We start from the raw sequence: 11,093 nt of genomic DNA, 5'->3' as shown, positions 1-11,093 counted from the left end.
AGGAAATCATTCCAGTTCAGGGATGACTGGAAATGTCACACGAAGAACCAGAGGATGCAAGTTGAGAACAGGGTGCACTTTTTTACACAAAAAGTGGTGGGAGTGTGGATCAAGCTGCACAGCCATGTTGTGGGAAGTGTGGATCAGCCATGTGCTTGAAGCCGATACCCTGGCTTTTCTCAAGAACCGGCTGGATTAACTTTGAATCAGTTAGCTGCTAACTAGCAGACAGACTGGATTTGCTGATGTGGCCTCAACCCATTTGTAACTCCATAATGTTTCCATTTTCTTCGCAGCAAAGACAAGCAAACCTTCCAAAGCCACTTCCTTTTATCGGAGAGACAAGATGTCGCAGTCCAGCGTGTTTACAGAGACTTTGAAATTTTGATCGCTTTTTCTCTTGGTGAGCTTTACACCCGAATGTCCAGCAGGTGGTGCTACAGTGCATCGTGTGTACTCGGTAGTCTTAACTTTCTATTTACTCCTCACAGCATTATAATAATTTCTCACACTTATATAGCGCTTTTCTGGACACACCACTCAAAGCTTTTTACAGGTAGTGAGGATCCCCTCCACCACCACCAGTGTGCAGCCCCACCTGGATGATGTAACAGCAGCCAAAGTGCACCAGTACTCTCACCACACACCAGCTATCAGTGGGGAGGAGAACAGAGTGATGAAGCAACTTCAGAGATGGGGATTATTAGGAGGCCATGACTGGTAAAGGCCAGGGGGAAATTTGGCCAGGACGCCGGGGTAACACCCCTACTTTTCGAGAAACACCCTGGGATTTTTAATGACCACAGAGAGTCAGGATCTCAGTTTTACGTCTCATCCGAAGGACGGCGCCCTTTTACGGTATAGTGTCCCTGACACTCTATTGGGCCATGAGGACCAACACAGACCACAGGGTGAGCGCCCCCTGCTGGCCCCAATAACACCTCTTCCAGCAGCAACCTTCGGTTTTCCTAGGAGGTGAAAATAAAAAAACAATATTCATATATTAACAGGTGTATTGTTTCTGTGGAGAATGAACTGACTCAGTTACTATCTCAGTAACTAGGAATGCAGATTAACTTTGATCTACAGTCCTGACTGAAGGACTGGGGCTCTCAGAGACTGAACTGGCCCAGTTTACTGCACTGTACTGTGTTTTACCCTGATCTCACTTGGGTTTACTGCACTGTACTGTGCTTGTACCCTGATCTCACTGGGCTCGTTTTCCTTGCTGTAGTTGTGCCCTCCCTGAGTCAGCTAGGGTTCCCTGCTGCTGAGCTTGTCTTTGTATGTGTTTGAAAGTGAAATCATTCCGACTCAGGACCAGTTCTGGCTACAAAGAGTGCTTTAATTACAGGATGACAAAGCCTGAGATTTTGGCTTGTGAATTAAACTCCATCTAGAAAGGTATTTTAGTCATGCGCAGAAGAAGGGCGAGGAGCAGCGAATTCCAGCCGTCCTGCTCCTCGTCTCTCTCTCTCTCTCTCTAGCCCCCGTGGCAGCGGTGGAAGGTGATGAACTGGAGTTTTCTGCAGTTTCCCAGCTGCCCCAGGCACTGCTCCGGTCTGACAGGCTTCCCCCGCAGGGCCAGCGACACATTGGGACCCAGATCCGGCAGCTCCGCCCGCAGCTTCTCCAGCAGCCGGCCCACAGTGTCGGAGCGCAGCAGCTCCAGCTCCCATCTCTTCCCACTATTCCCAACGATGACCTCCGCCGTCACAGTGTCCCCTAGTGGCTCCTGTGGGGTCAGGGGCTCAGCATCGCACTTCTTCAGGTGTGTGTGGCAGACTGGGTGCAGGTAGTCAGGAAGTTCGGTTTTCTCCCTTAACGCAGGTGGGAGACCGTCCTTGGACTGGACCGTCAGCGAACTGTCCGTCTTCCAGAGTGGAGAAGGGTGCTGCAAATACAGGGAGTCAGGTTATAGACAGACCTCACGAGGACACCTCTGAGGGCTGCGGTGTCCGTCAGGAGCACGCTGGCGCCGGGCATTGTGGGCAGGAATGTTAATTAGCTGCCGAACTGTGTAAAGGAGGGGGCTCCTCAGTCCTGGGGTCTCCAGGAAGGGCACTGGCTGCTTTGGCTTCTTGATCCCAGGTGAATTGCTCAGTAATGAAAATAATTCAATTAGCTTGCAGCTGTTTTGTAGTCAAAAGGGATTTTTCTACAGTATGTGGTTTCAACCCTGTGTCAGCTTCCGGGTTGCAGAACTGGCCTGACACAGGTGTGTCCGCCGAGGTGCGGTGGACTGGATCTCTGGAGAAGAGGTGCGAGAGTGTTACGAGAGTGTTACGAGAGTGTTACGAGAGGCTCATTCCCACCCGTGTCTGCTCATCAAGAGCTCAACACCCGCTCGCAGCTGTCTGTACAGGCGTGGGGAGAGACTCTTGCTGGAATAAAATGCTTGCTGTGTTTTTGAACACAAGGACTGGGGGCAGAATCAGGGATATTAAAACTGGCAGAATTAGCCAGGACCAGTTTGAGGAACCCCAGCTCTAAAAAGACATCTAATTTCTTAGCTTACATAAAATCAGCTGCCACATCAGCACTGCTGCCTCAGGGAGCTGGGGCCCTGGGTTCAGTTCCCGGAGGGCTATCTGTGAGGAGTTTGCATGTTCTCATTGGGTTCATGTGGATGACGTCCTCCCACAGTCCAAAGACAAGCTGTTTTTTTAATAAACTTAATTCTTCTAAGAATACAATTCTAAGCAATACAATCCAATAATTAAGAGGTCTCAATGGAGTGATTGTCAATTTTACAACTGTTTTTTAGCAAGCGGGGGTTGAAGACTCGACCCAACCCAGTCCCTCTGGTGGGACCGCTTGCGTCGCTATAACTGCCACAGAAAGACGAGCTGGCAGGGGAATGGGCTTCTGGACGAACCGACCCTGGTGTGGTGTGGTGCGGTGTGGTCTTGTCCAGCGTAAACTTGCCCAGCGCCCGCAGCGTGTCGTGAAAGACCGTGACGGGCACCGAGTCCCTTTCACTTTCACTGCGCCCACGCGCACCTGACCTCTGCGCCCCCTCGCGCGCGTCTGCTGGAAACTGTGAGGAACCCGGATGCAGTTGCATTTACTGTGTCTTGAACAGTACAGCGTATACAGGTAATGAGATGAACAGTACATTATTTATACGTTAGTTAAAAGGTAATTATTCCTTTGCTGTATTTTAAATACCCTAATATACGGTATGTATTTAGATTGCATACTATATTTGGCAGCAAAGGAACAAGTAATAGGTTTATTCCATGCTGAAAAAAAGAAGAAAGAGAACACAACGTTTCGGCCGTGGAGCCTTCTTCAGGTGTGAGGGTCCACGGCCGAAACGTTGTGTTCTCTTTCTTCTTTTTTTCAGCATGGAATAAACCTATTACTTGTTCCTTTGCAGCCTACGCATGCTGACGCAGCTACCCACATGAACTACTATATTTGGCATGTAATTATTCTAATTATAGGATTTTATAGCTTTGATTTTTTCAGTCATTGTTACCTCATTTCTCTTGTACCTATATAAAGAGGCGAAGTTGTCTTTTTATTTACATATTTTCATTTCTCTACCATCTGTACTGTGTGTGAACTACTGCTACATTCTCTCTCCCTTGCTCTCTGCCCGTCTCTGAGATCGTACCATCAAAGGAGAAAGGACTCTCCTGTCGCCTGTGCGAATCGATGAAGACGTTGTACAGCACTGTACTTTTTTCCGGACAATAATACCATCAATTTGACAATGATAATGATAATGTAGACACTGATGTCGGCTAAGTCATGTAATTACATCAGGGGTTTTAATTGAGCTGCGTCAAATACAATCTCTTTTCCAATCTTCTGTCTAATTAGAATTTTTTTTTTTGCAATAAAACAGTCATGTTTACATCTGAATGCAGCTGTGTTCAGTGCTAACGACCCGGGAGAATAGCAGCTGTTACAAAAGAAGACACAGGGACAGAGGAGAGGATTAAAATAGGATTAAAATAAGAACCGAGATGTGTTAATGAAACACAAACTAGAAGGCACAAGTGGAAATTAAACAGGCTCTTCTTTACACAAAGGATGGTGGGAGTGTGGGCCAGGCTGCCCAGCCTGGTTGTTGAAGCCAAATGTCCCCTCTCATCGGTGATCTGTCTTGTGTTCGTGTGTTCGAACCCTTGTGACGCAGTTTCAGCTCTTGTAATCTTGAACTCAGTGAAGAAAAGCATTAACAGAGTGCGTCTAATTATCACAATGATCTGAAATGAGTGAAGGAGAGCTGGAAGCCAGGAAAAACTGTAATGAACAGAAGACAACACAGAGCAAAAAGCCAGAACTGGAAAGCTGGAAATTGGAATTAAAGATATTTTTTCAGACGTATAACTCACATACCCGGAAAAAGGAACGCAAAATGCCAGCCGCCATCCTTTGTGATTGCTGCCTCTGTCTGTCTGTCTGCCTCTCTCCCAGTGCAGGGTTTTATATTCGTGCTGTGAGGAGAGCCTGGGATCCAATCAGGCCTCCTGTTTCTGTTTGCACACCGTATTTCCCCGCCCCCTTTTTCTCCTACCCCGCCCCCTGAACAGCAGCCCCGCCTCTCTACAGGCTCACTTCTGCTGTGACCTGGCCTTGACCGGGGTTTGTGGGAACAGTCATAATGTTCACCATGAGTTAGAAACCACAACCTTAAAAGCCAAAAGAAAAACAAAACATCAGAAAAGTTGCGACTAAGAGACTCTTATCCACCTGTTTCTTGAAAGAAACCTGGGTGTAATCTTCAACTGTGTGGTCGGGCGGCATGTTCCACACTCCCACCACCCTTTGTGTAATGTCTCCTTGAGCGAACACAGAGAGATTCTGGTTAGTCAGGCCCTGGCAGTGGTCGAGTGCAGTCAGTGATAGGCAGGCATGCCTGGCACATGTCTGTCACATGCCTGTCACCATTCCAGGGAAATTCCCCATCAAAACAAGTCAGGGACTTTACAGTTTATACAGTTGTGAGGAAATCTACTGAGAATTCCTGGAGTTGCCTGTGTCCCGTCTCCTAAGTAGATCATAACTAAGCAAGAGATATGATGATATCTGAAATAACACTACGCTAAAACTACACGATAAAATATCACCATAATAATATTACACGGCATGTCCTCAGGTCTGTAAACCATCAATGAATTTACACTGCTTTTTCACACTGGCCTGTGCTTGGCCAATCTATTCCTGAAATGTCACTGTACTTTCTTTTACTGCACTTTACTCTGCTTTCAATATGATGTACTACACGTATAACATCATCATAATTCCTTACATGTATATACCTCTACATGTTTGTATAGCAATTTCATGCCTAAGGATGCCCAAATGCTTTACAAAAAGAAAGGATCTAATTCGACCCCTATTGAAGTGTAGCCCCACTGCACATAGATCAGGGGCAGGAGAGAAAAACCCCACCAGGTGGATTATGGGTGACCCAAAGAGCTAAGGGGAAGACAGACCGTACTCGTCCAGAGTGGAGCTTGGTCAAGGCACTGTTGTTAACAGCACCTCTCTTACAAACAGTCCTGGGATCTCTAATGATCCAGTACTCAGGACCTCAGACTAACGTCTCATTATAAGGATGACACTTCCTCCAACAGTGACAGTATTCAGCAACTGGGACGCTGGTCTGGAAGTTCTGGTCCAGAAGGCAGTGCACCCCCTATGGGTCTTCCAGAAGCATGGCTTTGCAGGCAGGAAGAATCTGGCGAACCCAATGAGACATGCAGACTCCACACAGAAGGTGCCTAGGAGCTGTGAGGTGGCTGATCTAAGCACCAACACTTTAGCAACGTGTTCAAAGTGCCTTTTAGTTGTTTGTAATCAAATTCAAAATATACAGAAATCTTACCACCTAGTAATCTGCCCACAGAGCCAGTTTGCAGTGCCTTGGCAGTGGCCTTGACTCTGGGCCCATTCGGCACCACGCCTGGTTTCCTCCTGGTGCTGTTGTTGTGCCTGGTTTGCTTTTACTTTCAGATTCAGTTTTGTCTCTTGGGCTGCCTCAGTTTGCATCTCAAACCAGGAATGGGAGACCCCTCTTTCTGCAAAGGAAAGTGGGATCGATTACCTCTTCAAGCCCGGACAGGCTGGGTGGGCCATCTGAGCTGCAAGTGCAGCCCCTGCAGTGATCTGGGTCAGTTCGGGTGCAGTACCTCTTGATCGAGCCGCTGAGTGTGTCGGGTGGTTTCCTCTGTTTGTTTCTGTGGCTTGGCGAGAAATTCAGTTGCTGCTGAGAAGCTTCATGATTTCCTGTAAACGCTGTGTCGCAGAGATGGAGATCAGGCACTGCGCCGTTCATATCTGTGCATGATCTCCTCTAGCAGGGATCCGATCAGGATCAGGGTAGTAGGATTAGCCCCCATGGGCCATTAGTGTCTGATCTCCTGTAGCAGGGATCCGATCAGGATCAGGGTAGTAGGATTAACCCCCATGGGCCATTAGTGTCTGATCTCCTGTAGCAGGGATCCGCTCAAGATCGGGGTAGTGGGATTAACTCCCATGGGCCGTTAGTGTCTGATCTCCTGTAGCAGGGATCCGATCAGGATCGGGGTAGTGGGATTAACTCCCATGGGCCGTTAGTGTCTGATCTCCTGTAGCAGGGATCCGATCAGGATCGGGGTAGTGGGATTAACTCCCATGGGCCGTTAGTGTCTGATCTCCTGTAGCAGGGATCCGATCAGGATCAGGGTAGTAGGATTAACCCCCATGGGCCGTTAGTGTCTGATCTCCTGTAGCAGGGATCCGCTCAAGATCGGGGTAGTGGGATTAACCCCCATGGGCCGTTAGTGTCTGATCTCCTGTAGCAGGGATCCGATCAGGATCGGGGTAGTGGGATTAACTCCCATGGGCCGTTAGTGTCTGATCTCCTGTAGCAGGGATCCGATCAGGATCGGGGTAGTGGGATTAACTCCCATGGGCCGTTAGTGTCTGATCTCCTGTAGCAGGGATCCGATCAGGATCGGGGTAGTGGGATTAACCCCCATGGGCCGTTAGTGTCTGATCTCCTCTAGCAGGGATCTGATCAGGATCAGGGAAGTGGGATTAACCATGTCTGAGACAACTTCATCTTTACTCTCTCTGTATTTTAGCACTTCTTTACACAAAGGGTTGCGGGGGTCTGGAGCAAGCTGCCCACTCATGAGGTTGAAATGCAAGTGTCTGATTGTTGAGTTGCTGAGCAGCTGAATGAGAGCGTGATGTTACAGTGAGCAGTACAGCCTCACAGCTCCAGAGGAAGGGGCTCTATTCCATCTGGGAGCATCTGTCTGTGCGGAGATTGCACGTCAGTTTAGTTCCTGACTGTATCAGTGACTTCTTACACACCTCCTTGGCCTTCTTTTGGTTGCCAATATGAGGCTCCAAACTCTGGAAGACCCTGGGAGACACAGGGAACACAAGCTTGTGTGTTCCTTTAGTGATCTACGATAAACTAAGATCTAAGATATGATCGTATCTTTACAGACCTGTTGGCACCTTCTGCATCCTGTCTTAAAACTCACTGTTGTACTCTAGATCTTAATTCTGTTTCCCTTTCTGTAGAAATTTGTTTATAAATGAGTCTCTGTGTTATTTTATTTTGGCTTGTTTTTCTTCAAAACTCATCTGGAGGAGGTGTTATGAAAGTTGCAATATACCATTAAGATTAATATTGTTACAGCTTTAGGCGACTTAGAAGTGTCTCTTAGATTTCAGATAAAGTCTGTGACACTGGGAAGAGTAAACACTTCAAACGTGGAAGGAGAGAGGATGTTTGCTGAGGTCTGGGGGGTCCCTTGAGCAGAAACAACTGAACAGTTTATCTTAGCATACCTAGGCACGTTCTGGGTTAATGATGGCAAAGGAGCAGGACAGAAACCGACAATGTAAGATCACATTAAGAGCCTGAGAGGAGGGGAGGAAGACAGGAGAAGAAGAAGGAGAAGAGAGAGGAGCCCGGAGGAGTTGGCGAGAGCCCCTACTTCATGATCATCCAAACAGAACCTGACTGGAGCCAAGTATTCGAACCTTGTTAGACAGAGCGCTATTCTGTGTTTTCAGGGAGCTTGGGTTTCCTGGTACCCCAGTTAGAAACGTCTTTCCTGATTAGGGTGCATTTTATGGATTGGGATATAGGCTCCCATTTATTCTGTGGCATCCAGGCTGCAGAGAGAGAGAGAGATTTAAGTGTAGGTTGTTTCTTATTTAGTTAGAAGGCAGCTCATCTCTTGTGTGGCCTCTGTAGGCATATTAAGAGTTTAGTGCTTAGTAGCAGTCTGGGGGTTTCGGGGTGACCAAAGTGTTAGGCCTTGTTTGTAAATACTGTACACAGAGTAACTTGTGTGCTGTGTGTAGTGTAGTTTGTGTTTTGTCATTGTAATAAATATTTGTTTAACCGAGTGTGTCCGGATTATTACTCCTCTCAAGAAAGCTGTGCCAGAGGACAAAGAATTCCTGTGCCTCTAATTATACCAGCCGCTCAGGTATAGAAATCACTTACAAGTTGGGGGTTATGAATAATTATTTCACTGATCGACTAGCCCGCTCAGTCAATTCCTGATTTTCACCAGTTTTGTAACCCCCCATCTGTCACAATGTGATGATGGTGTTATGTGTGTCCATTTGACACTGCACACGGACAGAGGCAGACCCACCGACTGCTGTGACCACAGTGTAAATATACCAGGCATCTGCTGTAGACTAACTACAGGACCCAGATACTGTCCAAGTGAGTCAGATTAACACTGCTTTATAGTCTTGATTGAAGAACTAGGGTTCTCACAGGCGGAACTGTCACAGTAAGTCAGAGTAACGCTGATCTACAGGCTTTCTTTTCAAATAGGATTTTTGTGACTTCAATGTAGAAAAGCTGCACTACATTTTCAGTTTGTCTTTTCAGCGAACCTCAAACGTTTTGCTGTGGTTTGCATCGACTAGCAAGTCTTTACTCTCAGCATGTTATATTTTTTTGTAAAATGTCACAGTACCTTACAGCACTTTAATGAAGTTGTACCAGGATTTCACTGTACTTTCTTTTACTGCACTTTACTCTGCTTTCAATATGATGTACTACACGTATAACATCATCATAATTCCTTACATGTATATACCTCTACATGTTTGTATAGCAATTTCATGCCTAAGGATGCCCAAATGCTTTACAAAAAGAAAGGATCTAATTCGACCCCTATTGAAGTGTAGCCCCACTGCACATAGATCAGGGGCAGGAGAGAAAAACCCCACCAGGTGGATTATGGGTGACCCAAAGAGCTAAGGGGAAGACAGACCGTACTCGTCCAGAGTGGAGCTTGGTCAAGGCACTGTTGTTAACAGCACCACTCTTACAAACAGTCCTGGGATCTCTAATGATCCAGTACTCAGGACCTCAGACTAACGTCTCATTATAAGGATGACACTTCCTCCAACAGTGACAGTATTCAGCAACTGGGACGCTGGTCTGGAAGTTCTGGTCCAGAAGGCAGTGCACCCCCTATGGGTCTTCCAGAAGCATGGCTTTGCAGGCAGGAAGAATCTGGCGAACCCAATGAGACATGCAGACTCCACACAGAAGGTGCCTAGGAGCTGTGAGGTGGCTGATCTAAGCACCAACACTTTAGCAACGTGTTCAAAGTGCCTTTTAGTTGTTTGTAATCAAATTCAAAATATACAGAAATCTTACCACCTAGTAATCTGCCCACAGAGCCAGTTTGCAGTGCCTTGGCAGTGGCCTTGACTCTGGGCCCATTCGGCACCACGCCTGGTTTCCTCCTGGTGCTGTTGTTGTGCCTGGTTTGCTTTTACTTTCAGATTCAGTTTTGTCTCTTGGGCTGCCTCAGTTTGCATCTCAAACCAGGAATGGGAGACCCCTCTTTCTGCAAAGGAAAGTGGGATCGATTAACTCTTCAAGCCCGGACAGGCTGGGTGGGCCATCTGAGCTGCAAGTGCAGCCCCTGCAGTGATCTGGGTCAGTTCGGGTGCAGTACCTCTTGATCGAGCCGCTGAGTGTGTCGGGTGGTTTCCTCTGTTTGTTTCTGTGGCTTGGCGAGAAATTCAGTTGCTGCTGAGAAGCTTCATGATTTCCTGTAAACGCTGTGTCGCAGAGATGGAGATCAGGCACTGCGCCGTTCATATCTGTGCATGATCTCCTCTAGCAGGGATCCGATCAGGATCAGGGTAGTAGGATTAGCCCCCATGGGCCATTAGTGTCTGATCTCCTGTAGCAGGGATCCGATCAGGATCAGGGTAGTAGGATTAACCCCCATGGGCCATTAGTGTCTGATCTCCTGTAGCAGGGATCCGATCAGGATCAGGGTAGTAGGATTAACCCCCATGGGCCGTTAGTGTCTGATCTCCTGTAGCAGGGATCCGCTCAAGATCGGGGTAGTGGGATTAACTCCCATGGGCCGTTAGTGTCTGATCTCCTGTAGCAGGGATCCGATCAGGATCGGGGTAGTGGGATTAACTCCCATGGGCCGTTAGTGTCTGATCTCCTGTAGCAGGGATCCGATCAGGATCGGGGTAGTGGGATTAACTCCCATGGGCCGTTAGTGTCTGATCTCCTGTAGCAGGGATCCGCTCAAGATCGGGGTAGTGGGATTAACCCCCATGGGCCGTTAGTGTCTGATCTCCTGTAGCAGGGATCCGATCAGGATCGGGGTAGTGGGATTAACTCCCATGGGCCGTTAGTGTCTGATCTCCTGTAGCAGGGATCCGATCAGGATCGGGGTAGTGGGATTAACTCCCATGGGCCGTTAGTGTCTGATCTCCTGTAGCAGGGATCCGATCAGGATCGGGGTAGTGGGATTAACCCCCATGGGCCGTTAGTGTCTGATCTCCTCTAGCAGGGATCTGATCAGGATCAGGGAAGTGGGATTAACCATGTCTGAGACAACTTCATCTTTACTCTCTCTGTATTTTAGCACTTCTTTACACAAAGGGTTGCGGGGGTCTGGAGCAAGCTGCCCACTCATGAGGTTGAAATGCGAGTGTCTGATTGTTGAGTTGCTGAGCAGCTGAATGAGAGCGTGATGTTACAGTGAGCAGTACAGCCTCACAGCTCCAGAGGAAGGGGCTCTATTCCATCTGGGAGCATCTGTCTGTGCGGAGATTGCACGTCAGTT

General features: G+C 47.8%; 1 protein-coding gene across 1 annotated transcript; it reads right to left on the bottom strand.

Moving 5' to 3' along the window:
* Positions 1 to 1,327: 1,327 nt before the first annotated feature.
* Positions 1,328 to 4,416, bottom strand: LOC148832290 (uncharacterized). The gene is made up of 2 exons (XM_088919516.1): positions 4,354 to 4,416; positions 1,328 to 1,894 (listed from the first exon to the last, which is right to left on the bottom strand). Exons 1-2 carry the CDS (start codon positions 4,384 to 4,386, stop codon positions 1,484 to 1,486), a joined length of 444 nt encoding a protein of 147 aa, XP_088775642.1. The 5' UTR covers positions 4,387 to 4,416; the 3' UTR covers positions 1,328 to 1,483.
* Between the last annotated feature and the right edge of the window lie 6,677 nt (positions 4,417 to 11,093).

The sequence above is a fragment of the Atractosteus spatula genome, chromosome 6 (assembly GCF_055471065.1).
Source record: "Atractosteus spatula isolate fAtrSpa1 chromosome 6, fAtrSpa1.hap1, whole genome shotgun sequence".
NCBI lineage: Eukaryota > Metazoa > Chordata > Actinopteri > Semionotiformes > Lepisosteidae > Atractosteus > Atractosteus spatula.
Note: the sequence above shows the minus strand (reverse complement) of the source record. Positions and strands in the feature narration are given on the sequence as shown.

Bases quoted from the DNA above. Each gene is read 5' to 3' on its own strand.
- LOC148832290 (XM_088919516.1), bottom strand. From the start codon at position 4,386: ATGGCGGCTGGCATTTTGCGTTCCTTTTTCCGG. The intron at 1,895-4,353 runs GTATGTGAGTTA...CTGTATTTGCAG, and splicing joins TTTTGCGTTCCTTTTTCCGG to CACCCTTCTCCACTCTGGAA.